This window comes from Euprymna scolopes, chromosome 11 (genome assembly GCF_053919585.1).
Source record: "Euprymna scolopes isolate OS-2025 chromosome 11, ASM5391958v1, whole genome shotgun sequence".
NCBI classification, from domain to species: Eukaryota; Metazoa; Mollusca; class Cephalopoda; order Sepiida; family Sepiolidae; genus Euprymna; species Euprymna scolopes.
Window position 1 is genome coordinate 108,488,481 of NC_136492.1, and position 26,293 is coordinate 108,514,773.

Below are 26,293 nucleotides of genomic sequence, written 5' to 3' on the forward strand. Positions count from 1 at the left end.
TAATATCTCTAAACAGAACAGTTTTGCATCCCTTTTCCATCCCATTCACAAAGACTAAAATCAATACTAAATCTTATGTCGATAATCCTTCTAATTTTGATCAAAATCCATTACATGATTTTAATTCTAGAAAATTAATAAAATAAGATTTAAAATAAAGATATTCACAATGCAAACATATTTTAATTGGGAGGTGTATCTATGGTTTTAAACCATTGAAAAAATAAATAAAACTGAAATTTTGAGAATATTTATTAATACCTATTGTTAAAATTTTACAAAAAAAATGGAGGTGGATTTTCATGAAAAGCTTCCATCCCATTTTTGACTCCTTTGCATAAAACTAAATTAAACTCAATATAGCCCACACTTGGACCCCTTAAGTCTAGCAGCAGTGTTGCAAAATTAATAATTAACTAATGTAGGAGTGAATCCTATATATACAAATATATATATATATATATATATAATATATATATATATAATATATATATATTACATATGAACATAATTATAATTTTGGATAATTTACAAATAAGCCAAATAGCGAGATGATAATCCTGATCTCCATGTTTCTTTCATGTTATCCTTTTGTGTTCTTGCATGAATTTGAAAAGATTTTTCCGAAAATGTAGACATTTATTCAAACCAATTTAGAGTTTTCAACTAGTATGCCTGTTTTTTTTTGTTCTTTTTTTAAATCAAAGATACATTGTCAGAAAATCCAGATTTCTTTCATGTAGTTTTGTTATGATGTGGAGTCAAACAAATTCTTTACATTATTATAGAGAGGATATTAAATTAGGTCAGTTGCAACAACGCCTAGCATTAAATGTCCTACTCAGTCAATTGAAAAATAAGATGGTCTTTCCGAACAAACTTTCACAGACTTTTGAAAATCTAACTTGACAGGTCAATTTGCATAGTTCCTTTCAGATTTTTGTAGCCAAAGCAGACCTTTTCTACTTTCAGTTAAAGTTTGGTACCTATTCATAGATTAAAGCATCTAAGGGCAAAAAAAAAAAAAAAAAAAAAAAAAAAAAAAAGGCAACAATCGAGATACTTCTTTCATAAGTGATACATGTATGGCTTCCACTGCTAAATATGAATCATCTCTTGTGAAAAATGCACATTCTTCAGGCAAATAGGAAGCATTTATACACAAATTTCAAAGTTTCATGGTGTGAATAAACCATGTGAAAGCTTCTTTCACAAGAAATTATGATTGTAATAAATATTTAATTAGAATCCTATAAAAAAAACAAAAAAACAAAACCATTTTCAGACACTCCTGTATAAATGAGATGAATATTTAAAATATGTCACGAGTCTGTAATGAATGCAAGCACAAATACCTCATTAGAAAAAACAAAGAAAATTAACATTTTTTTAGTGAAAACCAAATGCTACAAGCATGAATTGTCGGCCAAAAAGGAACGGCAATTTATACTCAAAAGAAAATGATGAGCAGAATCATTTCGATTCTGAAATAATAAAATGACAAAAAAGCACACTCAAAAAGGGAAAAGTAAAAAATCAAGGTTTTAAATACAGCTTATTCATTGTTGCCTACTTCTTGCATATTTAAAAGAAAATCTTTAAGAAAGCATGGTACTGTTATTAAAAGAGTGCGAGAGAAATTAAAATAAATGAAGAGAGAGAGAGAGAGAGAGAGTGTTAGATGTCTTTCTATCACATGCTCTATTTTATTTTATTGTTTTTACAAAGAGAGAAAATAAAAAGTTGACCACCAAGCAAAAAAAAAAAAAAAAACCCTCAAGATTTTAATAGAGTCATTTATGAACATATTTGTAGAAACTAAATTATTTTTAGTTCAAATTTAAAAGTTGATGAAAACATTTTACAACCACCAAATTTAGAAATCCTGATGTTCCAAATATAGGCTGTTTCATTAGATGTCCTGCTGGCTTAGTATTCTTGTGAATAATAGTGAGAAAGAGCCTCTTGTAGAACCAAGTCAATTCACAATGGCCCACACTGTAGCAAGTCATTAGGCTAAGGCAGTTGAAGTCCTTCATGGCAAGGCTAATCATTCTACTGGCCTCCACAGTTAATCAGAATACAAGTCTATTGAGAATACCAGTACATTTTGGTCATTGAAGTTCTAGATGTTGACAATTTCATTACTGATGAGAGCACAAAAATGCCAACACAGGTTGCATCTCATTTTTTCACTTAATCATGTTGAAATAACATTTTATAAGCAGTTTATTATCCAAAATGAATGTTAATAATTTAACAAAAAGCATATTGATCAGAATGTTTGAACCAATGGTCAGCAGAAAATATTAAGTAGTTAGATAAAATTAACACTTCATGCTATGAGTTTGGCAAACATTGCCGGGCTGAAGATGAGGCGGAGGAAACCAACACTCATTTAATTAATAATCTCTTTTTACATTAATTCAATTAAATGCAGCAAATGTTCAAGTTTAATAATTGACAGATTCAGAATTTCCTTGAAAATTTGTATCCGATCTTGGGAGATGATAGCCATCTGTGTTGATCAAGTCATTCAGGTAAATTTACCATCTCTCACCACTGATCCTGAATTTCTTCAATTATGAAACTTGTCAAAGCACACCATCTTTGAATAATCATAATCCTGTAATCATACTGGACCAACTGTTAGAAGAAAGCAATAGCGAAATTTACATGCATTATTTATATAGTACTTTTTTTATAAACTCAACTTTGTTATCCAACACATACCAGCATATAAAAAAAACACAGACATTAAACCAAATATGATAATTAGTAAAAACTAGTGTTGGGACGATTCCTAAATTTTTTCCGATTCCGATTCCAGGAATATTTGATTAACGATCCGATACCAAGTACGATTCCGATTCTTTTATTTATTTTTTTTTTTATTCAATTTTCACCCCAAACAAGGCACAGTGCCACTTTGAAGCAGGGGGCTACTATTAGGGAATTAATTAGCGGGGTCATTATGAAGGGAGAAGAGTAGAAAGATGTTTGTTAACATTACACTTGAACTTCTGCATATCATTGCAGTTGGGAAAGCAGAATCCCGGAAGGGAGTTCCAAAGACCCGCAGTTCTGGGGAAGAAACTATTGGAGTAAAAGGCTTTCTTGCACCTAGGGATCTCTACTGTAAAGGGATGAGACTTAGTAGCTTGTCGGGTTTGTCGGGGGTAGTTACGTCGGGGAGGTACAAGTGTTTGCAGTTCGTCAGAGCATTCACCATTAAAGTATTTGTAGAACAGGCAGAGGGATGCAACATCTCGTCGATGGGACAGAGGTTGAAGCCTAGATGACAGTTCAGGACCTATCAGGTTGGCGACTCTTTTTTGAACCCTGTCCAGGAGCGAGAGACAAGCAGCAGATGCACCAGCCCAGATGTGACAACAGTACTCCATACATGGGCGAATGGTTGCCTTATAGAGGTATAGGATACTGGCAGGCGTAAGTAGTTTTCTAGCACGGTAGAGGGAGCCAACCTTCCTTGCAGCAGCCTTGGCAATGCTCTCAATGTATCTATTCCAGTTCATATTCCCTGTAAACGTTAGGCCGAGGAGTTTAAAAGAAGTACTTTCAGGCAATGTGTTCTTGGCCATTGCTATTGGTGGTAGAGAAGGTTTCTTGTAGTTATTGAAGGAAACAAGCTTAGTCTTAGCAGCATTGAATGTGACCAACCATTTTTGTCCCCATTCCACTACGGATTGGAGGTCATCCTCTAGTGTTTCTGCCATTTTCTTGGATATGTGTTCATTTGTTTTCCCCTCATATCTGTTATAGAGAGTGGTGTCATCGGCAAATATACCCATCTCCGAAACAATATTATCAGGGAGGTCGTTTATGAATATCAGGAATAATAGAGGTCCAAGGATAGACCCCTGAGGTACTCCCGCATTTATGTCATATTGTTTAGATGTATGTCCGTCGAGGACAACTTTGATTTTTCTATTACTTAAGAAGGATTTAATTACATTATGAATTCTTCCAGTGATTCCATATGATCTAATTTTCCTTAGAAGACCATCGTGCCATACCCTGTCAAAAGCCTTAGATATATCAAGGGCCACCGCTCTACCCTCCCCTGTTTTATCCAATGAACGGTATATACGTTCAGAAACTACAGTTAAGATATCTGCTGTTGAACGGGCTTGCCTGAATCCATATTGTTTGTCAGTCAGGAGTTTAGCAGCTGTTAGGTGCTGGACTAGGGCTTGATTAACTAAGGACTCAAATATTTTGGCGAAAAGCGGGAGGAGGCTAATGGGGCGATAATTTAGTGGGTCAGTTCTTTCACCAGAATTCTTGAAGACTGGTACCACAGAGGCGGTTTTCCAGCAGTCGGGAAAACAAGATTCGTTAAGGCATTTATTGTAAAGTTTGGACAGAACTGGAGCAACCTCGGCAGAGCATTTTTTTAATAGCACAGCCGGGATGAGATCTGGTTCACATGCTTTTGAGGTGTCTAGGTTTTTTATAATAGCATGAAGGGGTGATTTTCAAATCGTCAAGTGTGGCGTCTGTTCGCAGAGGAAAATCAGGGAGTGAGTGGTGTACCGAGTTCAGTGTGGAGTTTGAGGCAAACCGACTGGCAAGCAGATTAGCCTTGTCAGTTGCCGTGCAAGCAACCTCATGATTGTTTGTTAGTGGGGGAATAATTGACTGTCCATTATTAACTACGCTGTTGTAGATTTTCCAAAAATCCCGGGTTCCTAATTTCTGTGCTTCGATGCGCTTTCTGGTGGTTTCAGAGTAATCTGTCTTAGCTGTGTCTATCACTCTCTTACAATTATTTCTAGCTTCTATAAACTTCTGTTTATTTGAGCTGGACTTATGTCGGTTGAATCTGCGGAACGCACGCTGCCTTTGACAAATGGCAGCTGCACAAGCAGAAGTAAACCATTGGGGAGAGTGGAGCTTGCTATAGTATTTCCGTGCGGGAACATGTGCTTCAATAGCAGTTTTGAACCATTCAGTTGTCTCATTTGCACACTGTTCTGCTGGAAGAGTAAAGATATTTTGCCATGGGGCATCTCTGATGAGCTCCCTGATGGCTTCCCAATCAGCCTTTTTGTAATACCTCGTTGTTTTGAGAAGTGGGTCTTCAGTTTTAGGGCGAGAATTTAGGCTGATTTCTACCATTATCACAGCGTGATCAGCATTCCCGAGTGGGCTGTGGGCATTTGTTGTACAGTCATTGGGAACCGTTGTCAGAAAGAGATCTAGAAGTGAGGCATGTTGATAGTGCTGGTCTGGGAAACGTGTCGGAAATGTAACCAACTGAGATAGGGAATGAGATATAGAGAAGCTATGTGTTGCGCTACCAGCTACGTCTGTGTGATTCCCATGGAGTTGTTGTTTTAAAATAGATCATTATATAATTGAAAGTTTTTGTGCAGCGAAAAAATTTGGTACAGTGAAAAAGTGAAAATACAATTAAGGAAATTTCGAAAACGATTTTATTTTTTTCGTAAAATTTCTTTCATTGAAGATAAGTCGAAACAAATACTTTAACCATGAATTAAACATGCACCATGAAATTGATAACAATCAATTTCAGGAGTTATTTTATATGTTAAAAAATATAAAGAAAAAGGGTGAACGTACACGAATGCTACCCCTGTAGCGAAATATGCATCGGCTCTGATGTTGTACGTTGTTCGACTGAGGGAGAAGTTATTTTTACAAGGAAAGAATTTTTGCGTGTGACCTAGTTTTTTTTTTTTTTTTTTTTTTTTTTAAATTTATTTTGGCTTGAAATTTGCGCATGATTTTTGTTATTTTATCTGTTTATTTTTATTTTATTTTTTTTTTAGATGGATATTTTTTTTTTTTTTTTTGCCGGAGTTTATATAATTATTAACAGGAAAATTGAAAGTCAAAGTGGAATCCGCGCTATTTTTAAATATTATTCTCAAGTTTAATGTTCACGGGACTGTAAGCCATCCACAAAATTTTGTGGATCCGCTTACTTGTGTTTGCACCAACAATATTCAAGCCTACTGGTCTCGTATTAAAAGAAGAATGAAATACATATCAGGATCAATAGGAGAAATTAAATAGTCTCCTGTCGATGAGGCCATGTATAGAGAGGCTTGTAACATGAAAAGTGAAAAAATATTAGATAATTTTGAAACATTTTTAGAGCATGTTCATGAAAAATATGGTAATTAAAAAAAATCCCAATAAGCTTGGGGGGGGGGACAGGTTTTGAAGAATTTAAATTTTTATTTTTGAATAAAAAATAATTAAAACAAAAACAGTGTTCTTGTCGAGTAGTTTTTATTTTGTTCAAGAAAAAAAAAAAAAAAAAAAAAAAAAAAGGTACTCATGCACTTATTGAGCCATGCTGAAATAATGACATTATTTAGAAAGCCATTCTTAACATGGGGACGGGAGGATGTTGTGTACCTATTCTGTACTTTCACCTAACAATTTAATAAAAATAGGTATCGTAAAACTTTAATTAAACTTGAAAGTACTATTTAAAAATAGTGTGGATCAATAAGTGCACTAGCACCAAATAACATTTCACTGTGTTTTGATCTACGACATTCCACAAGAGGTATGTACATGCTAAAGGTTTTTGTTTATTGCCACAAGTGCTAATTTTGACTTTCACAAATTTTCCTTGAAAAAACAATTAGAAACTCTTCAAACATTAGGCAAGGCATTTAAACCATTTAAAAAAAAAAAAAAAATAAAATAAATAAATAAATAAAAAAATAACGGTAACATAAGTGCATAAGCACCAATTTTTTTTTTTTCATTTTGTTTGTTAAATTCGGCAAAAAAAAAAAAAAAAAAAAAAAAGTAAATAAATAAAATAAATAAAAACAGAAGAATACAAAAACAATAAGAAAAGGCTATTGTAAAACTTTAATTAAACTTGAAAATAATATTTAAAAAAAGGCGCGGATTCCATTTTGACTTCCAATTTTTCTGTTAATAATTACAAACTCCAGCAAAAAAAAAAAAAAAAAAAAAAAAAAAAAAAAAAAAAGATAAAATCATAACAAAAATCGGTGAAGCTTAGATAAGTAGGTCCGGCAGACAAGCCTCGTTCTGACATTCGGAAAATTTAGGTTAACAACCGGTGAAGCTACCGAAAAGTAATCCTTTTGAATGAAGATGGATATAAACAATATTTTTAAAATTAATTTCTTTATTTTACTTAAAAAAAAAAAATGTAAACATATATAAACAAAATATTTTAGAAAATAATTTCTTAATTTTAAATAAAAATTGATTATAAAGAATTTTTAAAAAATAATTATTGAAAAATATTGCAAAGTGTTTACATAGCTGGTTCTTTTGGATAATAGGGGCGCCTGAAACCTCCCTCCCAAGACGAAAAAAGCTTTAGTGTTTTTACTATTTTAAATTGCTTCTTTTTTTTTTTTTTTTTTTAAGTTTGAAACACAAGTAGTGGCTAGTTAACTTAGAACAACAAGTGCGCATGGCGAAAATTTTTCAATGTATTGTAATGCTTTTATGATGGTCGAAAAACGTTTTTCAGCCGCCATATTACTTCCTATTTACTTGCCTCCCAACGAGGCAGAGTTAGACACAAGGTCGGTTTTTAATGTAGAGAAGCATTTATTACTAAAATACGAAATGTAAAAGCAAGTTAAGCTGAAAGTAAAGTTTTTAATTCAATTAAAGAAAGAAAAAAACTCAAAGAAATTTCGAAACTCATTAAGATAAATGAAGATTACCTTTAAAGTAGTTAATAAAATTCTTGTACATCATATTAAATATGTTATGGAAAGTTCATGACAGCAAACAAACAAACAAACAAACAAACAGTCCAACTTAAAAATATAAGAGAATCGTAATAAAAGAATCGTAAATCTAAGGTATTTTTTAACGATGCGATTCTGATTCCCCTCCAAAATACATGATTCTTACGATTAACGATTCCGATTAATCATCCTACCACTAGTAAAAACTAGTGGATTGTAGGAAACTCAAGCAATTTCATGTCCTAAATAGAGATTATTATAAAGGTTTGTGAAAAAATGTGGGAATAAGCAGCATTAAATTGATGGTTCAGAAAATTTCCAAAAATGTGAAAGCATGAAGTTTTGACTGTTGTACATTGAAATTGTTTGGGTATTTTGCAATATAGTCAACGAAATGAAAAAAAATGATTACAAAAAATAAAAATATATACATAGCAAACTACCCAGAATTACCTAGTCATAAAATACACTAAATTTATGAATATTATGTATTTATTATTATTATAAGCCAATTCTCTATTGCACACAGTGATTTTAAAAGCTAAAAAGAAAAAAAAAATGGCTTCGGTGCCATCAACTAGAATTGAAACTAAAACATTTAATTCCAGCGTTATTCGCAACGATTTGAGCTAAGGCCATATTTATATAAAAACTTTAAGAATAAACTGACATTAACGTATAAATACATATTTGCACATGTGTAAAGGATACATATTAGTTTTACACCTGCCAAGTTCCAATTTTGACAAGTAGCAGCTATTTTTATCGGCTAAAAACAAAATAGAATTTATTCCACAGATTCGAATACTCTATATATTAAGTTTCAAGTCTGTAAACCAAATTCAAAGTAGTTTGGTATGGACCATTGCGTGTGCACTCACACAAGTTGACTTATATACACACAAAGATAAATGTTATCAAAGGCAAGTTACTCTTCTACTTACTTGGATAAGGTTTTTTGTGTTTTAATATATTTTAAAGTGTTTATTTACTTTGAAACAAGTAGTGATGAATCTTAAGTTAGAACAAGAAAAAAATGATTGACATTAGACAGTCAACTGGGGTGTCTCGATAATTGCTCAAAAATTAAAAATACTGGTAGAAACCCATGTAATAAAAAAAAAGTTCATTTCAAAATTGGAACTTGTATTTAATGACACTGTCAAATCTCCACTTTTCAGATACTGAAAAAAAAAAAAAAATAAAAAATATGGATCACTAAAAATGGATCGCTTTTAAGAGAACAGCATATTCACCACTGGAACTATTACTTTCAACCGACGCTGTACTAAACATATGACACGGCAATGAACAGCAGACCAAACGCAGAATATTTTCTGACAAAAAAATTGTGAACAGCTGTGTGCAGAAGTCAAACACATTGTGCTTATTATGACTAGTATTTTCTGGATTGCAAAGCATGCTTGATGGCACATTATACTCTGTCATCATTTTCTCTCAATAGAGGAGCTGCACACCAGATAAAGACATATGCTTTTGCATCGAATAAGGTAAGCCCCAATTACTTCTGCCACCATCCCTGCTCTTTCTCCGTCGTCTTATAAACACAAATCAATGCCAGGATACTGCAAGGATCTAATCTTGAGCTAACTCTCTTCCTTGTTTTTCAAATCATACCCGGAGATCATTTGTTTTATGCAGATGACAACTGTCTATGACAGCACTTGGAAGAACATTGGTGATCAAGATCATGCCGATCTCGTTCACGTGATCGAATGGAAAAAAAATTGTCTTGTTAAATTTTCATCTCTAAAACCAAATTTCACTTCCAACATTCGGATCCTTGTTTTGCTTGTTGGAATGAACGGCTCTCCCTTCCCTTGATAAGCTCTTAAAGGTAAAAATAGAATGTTTATATTTAATTTGTTTCTGTGAAATGATTGGATCACTTTATCACTCCAGAAAGTACCAGACTCCTCATGCAATTTCCACCTATATAAGAGTCAGATAAATTCTAAAATGCAGTGCTGCGGTCATATCTTGGGAAGTGCTGCACAGCACATTTTCTTCTCTTGACAGTAGAAAATAGACTTCACAATCTAGTGGGAGATGATCTCTCTTCTCTGTAATCTCTCACAGATTTCAAGACATTCACAGCAAAAACTCATCTAAAAATAATGATGGAGAAAAACTAGCAATATGTCTTTCTATCAGAAAGAGACCTTGCTAGCTTTTCTCAGTCATTATTTCCATGGAAGATGCTCAACTGACATTCATAGCAAGAGCTTCTTTCTCTCATAACTGCAAAAAAGCATTCCTTTCTTCATACAAACAAAATTTACATAATTTTTCTCGATAAACTCAGCCGTCGAATCCTTATATTCTTTATCATTTCATTGGAAATCTCATCTCATTAACCCTTATCCTCAAATGGCTTTTATCCTTGAAAAGAGGCGACTAAAAAAAAAAAAAAAAATACATATATATATATATATATATTTGAAGTAACACCTCAAATACGGACTTGTTTCAGGCACTCTTGATAGAAGAATATCTTATAGAAAGAGTTCTCAGAAAAGTCATCAGATCTGTCAAAATTGATAGCGTTGCCCAGCATTACAATTTTAGTTTTGGAATGAATTTAGTTATTTTTCATACCTCAGTTTACAGTTCAGTTTTGAAATGGTACTAGCACACTGCCTGATCATAAAATATGACTTAAATATGACATTTTAATTTATGCAAATTTCATACTTAGCCAATTCTTTATTGAACACAATATATAGTAGCGATTTCAAAAGTTAAGAAAATTTAAAAAAAAAAAAAAACTTGGACGGTATCAGCTAGAATTTAAACCAAAACATTTAGTGCTTCAGCATTATTCATTATCATCTGAGCTAACAGATGAATATCAAAACTTTAAATTAACCAACTTTAACAAATATATATTTGTACATGCATAGAGTAGTGCAAGTTGCTTTATGCCTGCCAAGTTCTAATTTTTAATCCCCTAAAAGCTATTTTTACTAGTTAAAACCAAATCCAAGTTTAAAATCCGTAGACCAAAAATGGATATAGTAGTTTGGTAGAGACAGTTACATGTGAGATTTTTTTCCTTTGAAGAGAACCATTCCCCCTTTTTATTAATTATTTTATGATTTCATTATACAAGTGATCAATTTTATAACTTCGCCATACTCTTATTTACTAAATTAATTGGTGAAGTACAAGTTTCTAGGATAGAATTAGTTTATTTTCAATCATTAACTCTTAAAACTATGTTAAAAGATTTCATGAAAAATATTAATACGTATTAATAGTGTGGTTACTGTTACGCAGACGCTATGTAGTGAATTAAAAGAAATTAAAGCTGTATTGAAATACCTCACAATCTGTATGATACAATATGTGTGTCAGTTTTAAAAAACTTTGAAATTTACACATTTCATTTATAATTCATGATTTAAGATAAAGGAATGCATAAAATCTAACCGCATAACCAAAAAGAGCACATAATTTTTACAAAAGAGTACAAAGTTTCAGGAGAATAGCTTAAAAAAAAAAAATAAATAAATAAATAAATGGAGAAATTAATAAAGTCCCTATATTGACCCATTTTGTTTAAATAATTATTAATTAAGAAAAATGTGCAATGAAAAACACTTTGTAATTTTAAATTTGTATATCTTTTGAAGCACTGGTGATATTTGCATAATTTAAACAGTTTCGAGTTCTTTTACACAGCTCAATTCCCTCAAGTGGATAAAATAATTGAAAAAAGAAAAAAAAAAAATGTTTACCTATTTGCAAAAGAAAATGCAGAGCCGTTGGTCAGGTGTTTTGAAACAAGAACATTTTCTTTTTCAATTACAGAAAACACAAAGCCAAACTCTTTCATTATATACATCTATTCTTCACTCACCTAAAGTTTACTGATTATGAGGGAAAGAGGTTTTTGGACCCCGGACAAAAAGAGGGTGGACCTGTAAATTCACCCTTGTCCATACGTCTGTCCGCAGTTTTCTTAATAACTACACCTTGGAATTTTTTGAAATTTTGCACAAACATTAAACATGATAAGAGTAAAAAAGTAACAGAATGGATTTTCCGGGAAAGAACTCGTTTGTCAACTACAACAGAGGGAAGGGCCTTTCCTTTCTCCCTCTCTTTAGAATCGAAGGGAATTTCCATAATCAGAGCTCCTTTGCTGGAGCTTTCCAGGTGTGGAACATGTTACCATGAAGCTGCTTATCTGCAGATTAATCAAACTTAGTTCATTCCATTAACCAGTTTCAATCCTCATAATATTCATCCTTCAACTAGTAATAATTCCATCTCAAACTCTTATTTATTTTTAGTGTTTTTGGCATTGAGAAGTTGTGACTGATCAAAAAAATTGTAATAGATGGCTTTTGTTTAACAATTTTTATCATAGAGCATTTAATAAACTGAAGAAACTTCTCATTTGATCAAAAATGAAGCTGTTCCAGTTCATACTGAATAAAAGAAGAGGGCTTGTATCTGACAAAAAGGAACATGCTTTTTGGAGAGCTCCACAAAGCACTAATTTGTGTTATAATTTTATTTTTCATTTGTTTTTAAAAGAGGAAAAACATCAGAAACCTTGATTGAAAAATACCAAGTAATCCTTATATTGCTCTTTGGTGTGACAGGCATGAAAATTAAATTAATATTTCCTTTGAAGTTTGAACTGATGAATAGAAAGTAACCCGGGTGAAATTTAAAAAAGAAAATGCCAAATATTGTGCTTCCAAATCAAAAGAAAACATTTCTCATATATCCCCGTCATATTGAAGAACCAATTTAATCCCAAATGTTTTGAAAGATAGTAAAACTAAGATGCTGATTTTAAGAAACTGGCTAATAACATTGTTATGTAAACACCAAAGGTGAGTGTTGTTTCGAGGTGTGCATTATTTTTGCAGAAGAAATGATTAACTGAAAATGACGATTTTTTTTCCATTCACTTTAAAAAGATTGCAGACAAATATCAGAAAACAACTAATATCCCAAGTAGAATGTTGATGGCAAAATCGAACTGATCTCCAGAGAAAATTTAGAAATACATAAACACACAATTTTTTTTTTAACTATGAACAAAGTTTAGTATCTGTTCTGATGCTACACTTCATCTTTTCTGTTATCGATCAGTGAAGGAGAAATCTTTCTAGACTAAGGCAATTAACTTTTGTCCCAATCCAGTGTGCTCCATTTTAGAGAATGGGATTTTCCTCACATTAAAAAATAACCTTGTGTCTAACTGCTCTAATAGTAAATAGGGACAACTAATTACATACCTATATCTAAATGAATAAATGCCAAAATATTTTTTATCATAATTATATCAACATTAAAATGGCTTATTTTATTCCATGATGCAACATACTGTATATATGGTAATTTACAAACACGTACACTTTTTAGATATTTCTATTATAAAAAATGTCTAATAATACTCTGAAATATACATTCCTAATTTTTATTGACAATTTTATCACATATAAAATATATATATATATATATATATATATATACATACATACACACACACACAAGCAAAAGTATCCGTCGTTGACTGGGTTCAAAAACAGCCTACAGAAAATGGACTCTGATTTATGAAGTATGATAGGTTATGAAAAGGAAGGTTTGTAAAGAGATAGCTTCGAATTTGGGGGTATCAAAACCAAAGCAAAATATGATGAAAGTAAAAATAAAATAGATAAATCCCATAATTTATTATACCATACCTGTTCATACTGAAACACTTATCACAATATTCTGTGGATCTATATTAAAACCTTGTTAAACTTTGTGACATATTTCCATTCTATGGAGGTCAGGTGCGAACGAACACGCCATAATTTTATTATACCGTATTTCTTCAAACTGAAACATAATTATCAAAGTATACTTACACAGATAGATATGAAAAGTCTTTATTAAAGTTTGTGCCTATTTCCATTCTATGAAGGCCAGGCGTGAACGCACACCCCACAATTTTATTATACCATCCTTATTTAAGTTAAAACATACTTAAAAAATTATTATGTACATCTATATCAAAAACACTTGTAAACATTTTATTTCAATTTTTAAATTTTTTTATTTCCATACTTTGTGGACCAGGCACGTACGCAAATTCCACAATTTTAATGAATCATCATTATGCCAGATCAAACATACCCATTCTTGTGTCTCGATACATCTATCATTATATGTGATCAGTTTTCTATAATAGTCAACCATATAGGAGCCTATTTGTGACCAGACACACACAGACGTTCAGCTTTATATTATATATATATATATATATATATATATATACACACACACACACACACACACACACAATAGTTCTGCCAATAGTAATATAATTGTTAATAAAATTAAAACAGTCTATATATCTATAATAGTGAGAATGTGTGTGAGGACACTTTTCAACCTATATACTGAATGAATTTTTGATCTACAGATTTGAAATTTGATATATAAGATATTAAGACATGAAAAATTTTAATCGGTTTTCATCTGGAAAAAAGAGCTGCTAAGGGGTAAAAATAAAAAAATTGGTATGTGAGGGTAATAAAATTTTTATCCGTTTTCAACTATTTCACGACTGCATGTGCAGTCGTGAAATATGATAACTTCCTTATGTTAAGCATAAGTTTGTTTGAAAATACTTTCAAAGATTATGTCAAGCTAGCTTAATGGTTATCGTACTTGACTCACTGTCTTTAGGTTCGGTTTCAATCTTAGCTTGAATTTTTTTTTTAGTTGCAAGAAGTAAACTGTTTAGAAAAAACAATACTCTTATGCACAAGTCTAATTTCTTTCCATTTTTTTTTTTTTTTTTTTTTTTAAAAAAGGAATTTAACATTACGTTTAATACCTAGAGTATTTCTGTTTATAATAAATAAGAATTCTGCATGAATTAAAATGTCATAGTTATGCATATTTTATGACTGGGCAATCTCAGGAGGCCTGCTAGTTGAATAATAAAAAAAAAAAAAAAAAAAAAAATAGCATTTTGAAATCTTCAGGAGGAAGATAATTTGCATGAAAATTTCCGGGATTAGTAAAACGTTTGATAGTCAAATGCTGAGAACAGATACTTGACTTTGATCTTAATCAGATAACCAAGGAACTATACAAAATAATGCTTTTATGATTAGGCATTAAAAAAAAAAATCTTTAATCCGAGTATCTTTTAATGAAGGTGATCATGTAGTGCCGGTTTTGTTGCCATAAAAGAATCCTTTTTAAAGTTGTAGAGTGAATCCTCAAGCATGACAACCATGTTTATCATTAACTTTTATTGGGGTTAGCCAGTGTAGTATGGATTGTGTTTTCATAAGACCATCCTCTCAGAAATTACTTTCCTTTTGTGTGTGTGGAGGAATATCCTTTCAGGTATTACATACTCCTTTGAATAGGAGAGTAATATATCGTTCTGTTATAAGAATATCTTTTTTTTGTTCTTTTTTGGGGGGGGGGGTCGTATTTGTTCTGTCATACTATACTACCAGGCACATATCCTTCAGGCATTACCCCCACCCCCACCTTTTTGGAGTTAAGGGGATGAATCCTTACAGGTTTTACCTCCTCTTTTACAAGCAGTATAAAAAATTGATATTCACCCATGGCAGGTTGAACTGGCTTCCACTGAAAGGGGAAATTTCTAGGGAATATCAAATTCGCAAGCAGTATAGTATATGTTCATTATATCATTCCCCAAAGATTACCTCCTTTTATTTTGGAGGGAGAGGGTAATTCATCTGTTGGCGTAGCATCATTTTCTTAGGCATCAACTCCTGCCTGGAAGGGTGCAGACAGTGTAGTACATGTTCGTTCACCATGATATACCTTTCCAAGCTAGCAAAAATATGTGCCTGGAGGAAATGAGCAAGCAAACAAACACGAGCGGCCACCCCAATTACCAGCTCTGACTAACCCCTCCTGCCTAATTTCTTTCTTTGAGAACATCAAATTTATCGTGTACTGGGATTGTTCATCTGTTAAGCTAATGATCAACAAAATAGATATGAAAGACTCGATTGATGTTGCCCGAGTTTTGGAACACTTTGTATCTACATATGCACACACAGACAAGCTGTACTCATAGACAATGGGTCACAACCACTACTATTAACCTTAAAATATTTGCATGAAACATAATACATAATGAACAAATTAGGCACAAGGCCATTCAAAAATATGAGGATAATGGGTGTCATTGGTCATCCTTATACTATAATTAAAATTGTCTATCCTATTCTTAACTAGAAATGTCAGTCACCACAATACCACATTTACTCCAAGAGCTGTCCTACTGAAGATAGACCCAAATTTGAATAAGTTTTATTGAATTACTTGAAAATTCATAAACAGTGGCATAGCTGTTAGTATCTTCTTCTCACATAACTTAAAAGCTATTTCTTCCATATAATATAGATAATATGGAAGTAAAGATCCTATTATGTTGCAATCTAATTTACATAAGCATTTGTGTTGTACTGACACTGTTTAAAATTGATGAAAAAATATCACCTTTTCTAAATGATCACAGAGACCTTGAGAACTATTAGAGAATATTTTTTTTATCTCCTCTCCTGGAAGTTAGACATGAGGCCAGGTGTGGGTTTGATGAAAGGATTTCTGTGGAATGAACTGGATTCGAACCTGACACCCAATTTTCAGTCCGTGTTGTAGTTGAATCAACAGAGAGAAAGAGAGATGAGCAGCTTGTTCAATTAATTACATATTATCTATATATTAATAAGATAACGTACGTGTTATTTTGTGTCACGCTTACATTTTTTTTCTTCAGGGTGACTATTGTTTAATTGTTATGATCTCCCATTTCTTGTCATAAATTTTACCAAGAATTCTTCATAAGTTTTTGTTTCGATTATAGCTGAAAGAACTCAAGTTCATATATATATATATATACACACACACACACACTTTTTTTGTTTCATAAGTTTTGGTTTAAGCTGATGCACCCAAGTCATATGGATATATATATTTTTTTTCTGAAATCACAACTTCACAATATATAAGAATCAATAGAAAACGAACTATAATAATATATACAAAATCTGCATAAAATATATTTAAGCATATTTTATGATCGAGCTATGCCAGGTGCCCTTGCTAGCTTAGATAAATACTTTTGTAGTTTTAACAAAAGACCTACAATAATATCAGGGCACTTCCATTTAAACTGAACATCCACAGAATGCCAACATTAATATATTACATAGGAAAGAGTCCGCTGTGAAGTTTCCACGGGTCCTGATAATGGCTAATTAAAATAAAGTTTGTTTTTAAACATTAATTCCGTCACAAAAGTACATTTTAGCATATTTTGGTGCTAGTGGACAAAAGGGATCCTAAGTTCTTGGCCTCCTTCTGGTCTCAGAAAACTTAGCTCAATTCGACCTAAATCAATTTGATGACCAGTATCACATCAAATGACAAACTCCTGTTTTGATCCGGAGAGTTCAAATCCCCCCCCCCTCCCAATTATTTTGCACATCATAGCACATTTTGTCACTGGGGTCTTATATGACTACAAATACAACAGTTGAAGGAAAGTCTGTGGTGGCAACTTTAATCTTTCCTAAAAATGTGTTTTTTATGCGAAGGTCCATCTCCAACAATGTGTATTGGGCAGGTTCACCTCCGTCATTTCTTTCACAAATATAACACTGAGAAATTTCCATCTTAGGTATATTTTTTTCCATTAAAATTGCTTTTGTATCGTTAGGAATTCCCCAAACCTGGCTCATGGAGGTTATATCCATGTTAATTCAATGTGATACTGGTCAGCTAATACCATGCAACTTATTTTCCATGTCAGAAGTTTGGGACCCTTTTTATACACTAACATCTATTTTGTGTCTGCAATAACATACACACACACACGTCTTCTAGGCTAACAAACATTATCTCACATTTAGTATAATAATACTACATCCTCTACCTCAAAATTCAAATATCTCCGAAGAGACCAATTTAAAAAAAAGTAATAAAAAAAAGAAAAAGAAAATGATCTTGAAATTTTGGAAATCTGAGTATTTCAGAGGAAGTGGGAGATGAAAGTGGGCATAAAAGACATACTAGTGCACGTTTTTCTTTCTTGTATTCATACATATTCACAATGCAGTAAACTTTTAAAACTCTCCTAATACAATTAATAAGACTAAAATCGGTAATTTACATGGTTTCCACCTTAACATTTTCCTTTAAATAAGACGACTTTTAGAGGTTTTCGGGTATGCTGAAAACGAATATCGCATTTAAATTTGCCGCAAATAATTAATTTTCTGGATATTAAGCAATGCTATTTCTTATGGCATGGCTGATGGCCGTCTTGGCTCACACGTAGTTCCTCAGGGTTGCATTTACGTTCATGAGAGCATGCTCGGGGATACCAGGATAGCCACCAGCATAAGCATAAGAATGACATTGCTTCATATCCGGACAACTACTTATTTGCAGAAAATTTAGATGCGATATTCATTTACAGTATACCCAAAAACATGTAAAAGTCATCATTTTAAAGGAAAATCTTAAGGTGGAAACCAAGTATAAATTTACTCTAAAAATCAAACACTTATAGCGCTTACCCAATTTTACCAATATTAAAAAATGTTCGCAAACAGATTAACAAAATGATGCAAAATTTTTAGTATGTACTTATGTTAGATTAAAAAAAAGTACACCAAAAATTAAGCAAATTCGTCAAGTATTTTTACAACAAAGAAAAAAAAAACATTTTAACGGCGAAATGTCTCGACTGCCATTTTCTGTTTAAATTAATGTGACTTCTTTACAATGTCTATTTTCATTTAGAATTTCTTGGCAAGGGACATAATTCAAACTTGAAATATCAGTTATAATATTGGTTAGTACTGATCAAATTTTATTTTATTTTGTAAACACAAAAATACTTGAATTGACGTAAAATTTGGTATATAGCCTTTTTTCTTTTTAAATCTAACAGGTACGTATATAATATTTTTTGTACATTTTTTAAATATTGGAGTACAATTGGATAAGCGGCCGGGGGAGGGTCTACTATTATGACCACGACTAAAAACCAACCATCTTTAATTGTTCAAAAACCTATCAAACAAAATAACACAAAGCAACATTTAGTTGCTAGGTGTGTCAAAGAACATCTCCAGACTAAGAAAAAATAAATAAATAAAATGCTGCTTTTTAAGATATAGTCGACAGATAGTTTAAAAAATATGCTATTTTAAGCAAGAACACTACTTCATTGTCATGTCGAAAATAGTAATATATCCAAATATCACGGAAATTGATCAAGTAGAAAATTTATAGTTAAAAGTAATTTTCACGGAAAATTGGGGGAAACGGCATATGAACACCTTGAAGGTTGCGAATACAAGGGAATACTTATCTCCTTTTTCGTCACAATAGCGATAGACTTTTTCTTTTTAACTACCAGTTGTTCTGCTTCTTAAATTTTCATAATCTTTGGATGTATCCTTTTCGGTATTATTTTACTTTAAGGCCCGTCTTACGTCCATATATAACATAATATTTATTTTGTAGATTTCGGTGTGCTAAAAACGAATCTGAAAACAGTTTCCGTCGCAAGCGAGCGTAGGCCATGTGCGCGCGCTTACGCGTACAAAAATGGCCAGCCGTGATAACAGAATTAATTACATGGCTTTATATTTGGAAAACTACTTGTTTTTCGCCTAATTTTAAATTTTTGCCAATACTACACTGTGACAAGGCAGTTTGGTACGCGAGTGCACATTTAACAACTTTCGTTTATGCTCGCGCGTAGCGTAAACGAAGGCTGGGCTGTGAAATGGAAAATAGTCCCCGAACTAAGGGGTTAATACCATACAAACGGTAAATTTGCGACGGAAACGGTTACCACATTCTTTTAAAGCACACCGAAAACTACAAAAAAACTATTTTTTTCTATACAAATGTGAGACAGGGAGACACCTTAAAGTAAAATAATACCGATTTTTTTTTTTTTTTTTTGTGCTAGTGCACTTACTGATCCGCGCTATTTTTTTTTAATCGCATTTCCAAGTTTAATTAAAGTTTTATGATGTTTTTTTTTTATTCAATTGTAAGGTTAAAGTATAGAATAGTTACAAAACACCTTCCCCTACCCATGTTAAGAACGGCTTTTTAAATAATAACGTTATTATTTCAGCACGGATCAATAAGTGCACCACTACCATTTTTTAATTTCCTCGTGTCTTTATTGAAAGATGGAAAAAAAAAAAAAAAAAAAAAAATCGAAACCTTTTAGCCAATAAACACTAAAATGCCACTTCTCAAGGTGGCCAGAAAGTGGGTACTCATTTTAAATTAAATTTACATGGAAAAGTGATCACCCACTTTTCAAAAAAATAATTTCTTCATACCATGAAAACTATTTTTTTGCGACGGAAACGGTTTTCAGGTTAGTTTTTAGCACACCAAAATCTACAAAAAAATATTTTGTTATATACGAACGTGAGACGGGCCTTAATGTAAAATTTTACCTCATTTTCAAAATGTCAAGTAAGTACTGTTTTGGCATAAAAAAAAAAAAAAAAAAAAATTCGATCTGTCGATTATCTTAATAAGCACCCCAAAAATTAGTTGCCCGGTGGTGGTGACTTATGAAAGGTTGATCAACTTTGATTAAAAACAAGATTTTACGACATTTGGAACATAGGTAGATTTAATTTTGAGAGGGAGTAAAACTCTTAAATACCTAGAGAAAATTTACCCTTGTTGTATCTGCTGTTATTTCAACTATCCCGAGTATCACCGAGTAACAGATTTACACACATGTGCGTCAAGCTCAGAAAAACATCAGTACCGTCGGTTTCCAATCCAGAACAAAGCGGACCAATATCTGGTCGCCTATGTCCGACTCTTCAGTCTCTTTCCCTCGAAACAAAAAAAAAAAACGGGTTTGTATTACTGTACACAGATTCGAAAAAGTTGTCAAAAAAACAAAAAAACAAAAACAAATATATAACAAATAAATGTTATCAAAGGCAAGATAAGTTACTTTTCTACCAAATTGGATATATTTGTGTTTTTATTCAATGTAACATGTTTATTCAGCTCGAAAAACATGCAGTGTTTACCGATGTATTGGAAAATTCAAAATGGCACCCGACTCTCTTTAACACGGTAAGTTTAGGAAGAGGTGTTATAAATAATAAACTAGACAAAATACTATAAAAAAAAAAACACCGAATATATGTCAACTTATGTCGTGGTAACAGATATTGAGCGAATTTCTAACAGTATGTTGTATAGTTTATTATTTATAACACCTTTTCCCGAACTTACCGTGTTAAAGAAAGAGTCGGGCGCCATTTTGAATTTCCCAATACATCGGTACTGTATGCTTTTCGAGCTGAATAAACATGTTACATTGAATAAAAACACGAAAATTATATCCAGTTTGGTAGAAAAGTAACTTATCTTGCCGTTGATAACATTTATTTGTTATATATTTGTTTTTTGACAACTTTTTCGAATCTGTGTGTACAGTAATACAAACCCCAAAAAACAAGCACTCTGTTGGGATTCTCGCCTTCCAACATTTTACACACACACACACACACACACACACACACACACTAATCATCAAAGTTATTTCAGTACATTTATAGGATCACTTTAGTCTCCAAACCGCTTTGTTTGTTTGTTTGTTTTTTCTCCGTATTTTGGGTCGTTAGAATTAGGGACCCATAAAATCTCTCCCCAAAACAATGTGATTGGAGACGGGAGTGATTCTATAAAACGATCATAATTTCTAAAATATTTATTTACAATTAACAGGTGTTGCTGTTGGGCGTTATGAAAACAAAAACAAGTCTGACGAAATGACACAAACAAATAATGAAAGAAAAAAAAAAGTTCGATATCACAAGTACATCATAACATGAAATGTATAAATCGTATTTTTTTTATTAGTTGATTGAGATTATATCTATGTTTTTATTTACAAACGAATGAGGACGACTGACATTTCATTGGAGGAGGCGGTAACATTTGTTGATTGGGGAGTCAAAAAACAAGCAATGTCCACATTGAAGTAATCGCTTAAAAATACATATAACCATTTTCTTTGGAGAGTAAAGCCGGAGAAAAACAAATAAAACTATACAGGATACGAAGGATTATTGTATTAAGTTGATTTTTTTTGTTCTAGATTCCACGTGATTTATTTCTTTCAATTAGTTTTGTCAAGTCATTTCAACTCGGAAAAGTGCAGACAGCTTTGATTATTATCACCTTAAGATTAAAAACAATGTTAGACTAGTCATAAATAGAAAATTAAATAGTGGAGACTTACATATTGTTTTGATCTGGAGTATGGTCTACAGCATCAAAGAATTCCTCCAATTCACTATCAGAGGACATAATGATGTGGTGGGTGGAATTCAGCAAGATCTAACTATTCAACATGTTAGGCAACATTGTTAGCCGCCATTTTATTACTGAACTCACGTTTGTAATCTTTCGAACGAGATTTGTCATTCCCAAAATCTTTTTCTCTTTATAATCAATTTTTGGTGTACTAATCCTCAATAAAACACTAAAAATCTGGTAAAAATAATAATTTAAGAATTTTTATGTTTACTTGATAGTTTTTAATTTAAAGTGTTAGGTCAAGAAAATATTTCCCAGAAGGCGTCATCAACAAAGATGGAGGACCTTGCTGTGGAAGTTTGCTGGAATAACGGAGCCTTCTATAAGGTATTTGTTTCTTTGTAACTTTTAATTTGATTATTATTTCGTTATATTTAACATATTAAGGTTCTCGTTTTATTAATTAACTCTCACTAATTCTGTTAACATGTCGTAAACGCTACGTTCTAGCGTTAGCCGCGTGCATGATAAAAATAAGTTGTGTGTAACTGTTATATAGCAGTAGTAGTAGTGATAATCGCCATCTAATGTTTCTTGATGTTGCTCGTAACTTCTTTACAATGTCTATTTTCATTTAGAATTTCTTGGCATTTTTCTTTTGAATTTCGTCAAATCAGCCTCCCCATATTTTTAATTTCTATCTCTTCTTTGAATCCATTTCTTAATGTATTCCAAGCCCCTAAATTTATTGAACTCTGTGTGCTGCTGCTGCCGGGCGGGCGGCCGTCCTTGCCCGGCGATGACATGAGTCGTGCGTGCCTTAGAATACACACACGCAAAAAAAAAAAAAAAAAAAAAAAAAGCCTTTTTTTTATTTATAACTTAAAAAATAATAATAAAACTCTCTTTAATCTCAACATACTGCCCCCACCTGGATTACAAATTCCCTACCAAAATTTTATCATTAAAAATGATAATTTACGCATTTACGGCAATCGGTTGTCTTCGTTTTCACCCAACTTTCGCCCAAATTGGTTCCTCTTTTCTGCAGCCAAATTACTTGAGCTCCCGAGAACCATAAAGGAAGGCCCTTATCTTTTTCCCTAATTGTGTGTGTGCTTATTTTATTTTTTAAAAACTTTAATTTTCTTGTCTTATCTTTTTACAACTTCGTTTCCTGCACTTTTTGTTAATTTTCAATCTACAACGTATCTTTAATGTTCGTTTAATTTTTCTGAACTTTTATTTCTAGGCTTTCATCAAGAATATTCATGAAGATGAGGTTACCGTTACTTTTGAAGACAGGTAAGTTTGTGCCCCCCCCCCTTTTTTTTTTGTAATCGTTTTCATTAGCATGATCCAAAATACGCATTTTAATATCTTCGTGTGAGATTAAATTGAACTATAATTGCTTTTACTACGAAGTGCAGATCTTAAACGAACCTCTATAAAAAGAAACACCTTTACCTCGCACAGGAAACTCATTATCAATATTCTTATATGCAGAATACGGACCGTGCTGAAATAAAAAAACAAAAAAAAAAACTTATTTAGAAACCTATTAACACGAGGAAGTTTATTTCTGTTTTCACCTAACAATTTAATAAACAAGATGCCATAAAAATGAATTTAACTTGAAAATCCCATATAAAAAAGCAGTCAATATTCATAACAGAGTTCCACTCATTAAATCATTTTTTTTTTCTTTTCAATAAAACCCTAGCCTTCGAACTAAGATTGAAGTGTAGTATCTGTTCTCTCTTCTAGACTAATTTAAGTCTTTCTCGCCTGAAGCAATATTTATTTTTGCCCTAAATCCAGTGTCCCCTGGGGGGGGGGAGTATCCCACCTCGCCTCATTGTCCCGACCTTGTGTCTAACTTTGCCCTCATGGAAGGGGGGGGGTAATAGTGATTAATCTATTTCAAGCCTTCATTTGACGGCATTTCCTTATGAATTTTCTTTTCCTATTGAGTAAATCGCATTGGAATTAAATATAAAGATTCCAGCCGAACAAATTTCAAGTTTTTTAAAATTGTTGACTTGAATTGAATCTTTTATTTATCAACAAGTAAAAAAGAAAAATGAAATCTAAAAATGTCATTCCTGAAACGAGCGCTGAAAAATGATTTTATCGCGTCTTTTTTATTTTGAAAATATTTTGTAAATACATTAAAATTGGTTTCATAAAGTTGACTTAATGTTCGAAAATGACTCTTAAACGATTTCATGACGAAAAAGTCCAAAATATAGTTCATCTTATTCCAAAAATTACTCCCAACTTGAACATTTGGTTTGATTTTAATTAAATTGAATCTTTATCAACAGGTTATATAAAAGAAAATACAGTGAAGACAATCAGTTTTGCTGACAATTTTCTTTTACCGACGTTTCCTATATTTTAGAAAGATTACCCACCCCTTAACTTTTTAATTTAAATATTACAAAAGTCAAAAGAAAGCCATTTCGTGATGGCTGATGAAAATTCGATGAATTTGTCACCGCCAAAGCGGTCAACATGACATGCAAGAAGGGAGGGTTCTTTTGAACAACTTTCCAAGAATTTGAATGTTTAGTTTCAATTTAGCATTTTTTGTAATTATGCAGAATTACTGACTGTACTGAAATAACTTTATTAATGGCCCAGCGTATTATAAGCACCCCAATCTCAAGAATGGCTTTCGGAATACCCCCTCCCCAACCTCGAAAGCCGGTCTTAACAATGGGGGGGGGGACACTGGGGCAGGTCATAAAAAATACCTTTGTAAATTAGAAACCCATTAACATGGAGAGGCAAGAGCGTTTTAGAACTATTCTGTACTTTGACCTAACAATTTAATATAAACAGAAGGTATCTTGAAAAAATTTAACTTGAAAATTCTTAAAAAATAGTACGATTCGGATTCTACATAAAATATTTTTCTATATTTGAATGTCTAGTCTTAGAAATACGTTAACATCTTTTTAATCATTCTAAATTTGATCTTTTTCCATCTGTATTTGAATATTTTGTTTTCATGTAAATTTCTACTATTGTCGCATTTCGATTTGACAACAAAACTTTTAACTTCATTTGACGAACATATTTCCGATAACTTTTCTGAATCTTATGAAAAAGGTTTTCAGAAATCATTTCAAATCATTTTTAATTTAAATCCATTAAGCGAAACTATATTTTCTTTGTTAATAGGTTCTCGGCAAATGTTTTTCAATACTTTGCTTTGCCAATTTTCAGTTCATATATTATTCACTTGTTTTAACCAAATTTTGGTACCGTGCCGAAATGTTATTAATTAGATTAATAGATTGTTATTAATTAGATTAGATTTTAATATGGGGAAAGTGTTTTGTAACCATTCTGTACTTTCACCTAACAATAAGATAACGTAAAACTGTAATTTAACTTGAAATTTAAAAGAAAAACACGGTATCTTCTCTGCCAAATTTATCACAAAAAAAAAAAAAAATGACCGAATCGTAATTTTAAGCTACATCTTTTGTTTACATCGATGCTTATTTTTTACCAAATATATTAGATCGAATTTACCTTTAAATTTATCACACTTTGCTTACGAGTATCGTTTTCATGTTTTTATTTCAAATGTGTTATAATTCTTAGGCACGAAACATTAAAGAAAATGTAACTTCATCTTTATATTAAAAATGCGTTTTTATTTTTTTGATAAAGAATGAGGTACTTTTGCAGTTTACCGACTGTTTAAATGTTATTTAGAAAGCCATTCTTAACATGGTAAAGGTGGGCTTTAATTAATCCGTACTTTCACAATTTAATAAACAAGACACTGTAAAAATTGAATTTCACTTGAAGATTCTATCAAAAATAGAAGTACCAAGAATTAAGTCTCAATGTGAACAAAAATATTTTGGTAAATTTGATAAATTTCTTTTCACTTTTTCTGCTAAAGATGATCATTGGTTAGTTTTTGCGGCATGTTATGTTCGTTGACCAAAGACAATGGATGCCTGCATGAATTTAAAAATCAAGAATTGCACAATCTCCAGTTGACATTACTCAAGTACAATGTCGATAAGACGTGAACAGTTGCTGTTTTCCTTGTATATTAATGACTTGAATTAAATCCATCTTATTTTATTTTACTCTGGAAGAAACCCATTCATAACCTTATCTCAAAACTATTGCAGATAGTGAGATGTGACTAATTCAAA

General features: G+C 32.0%; 2 protein-coding genes across 13 annotated transcripts in view; one reads left to right on the forward strand and one right to left on the reverse strand.

Moving 5' to 3' along the window:
• Positions 1 to 22,246, reverse strand: part of LOC145288060 (WD repeat-containing protein 44-like) — a 147,121-nt gene extending 124,875 nt beyond the window's left edge. The window contains exon 1 of one of the 2 annotated variants that reach the window (XM_080136096.1): positions 22,090 to 22,246. In XM_080136096.1, coding sequence (XP_079992222.1) covers positions 22,090 to 22,157 — 68 coding nt within the window. In that variant the 5' untranslated portion in view covers positions 22,158 to 22,246. The remainder of the gene's footprint in view (positions 1 to 22,089) is intronic. The other variant, XM_080136095.1, reaches the window with a different exon arrangement.
• Positions 22,247 to 22,354: 108 nt separating this feature from the next.
• The window catches only part of LOC145288061 (RNA-binding protein FXR1-like), a 134,018-nt gene continuing 130,079 nt past the window's right edge, over positions 22,355 to 26,293 (forward strand). For 6 of the 11 annotated variants that reach the window (XM_080136098.1, XM_080136097.1, XM_080136102.1 and 3 more), the window contains exons 1-2: positions 22,355 to 22,493; positions 23,359 to 23,411. In XM_080136098.1, coding sequence (XP_079992224.1) covers positions 22,443 to 22,493; positions 23,359 to 23,411 — 104 coding nt within the window. In that variant the 5' untranslated portion in view covers positions 22,355 to 22,442. The remainder of the gene's footprint in view (positions 22,494 to 23,358; positions 23,412 to 26,293) is intronic. The other 5 variants (XM_080136101.1, XM_080136100.1, XM_080136099.1 and 2 more) reach the window with 1 other exon arrangement.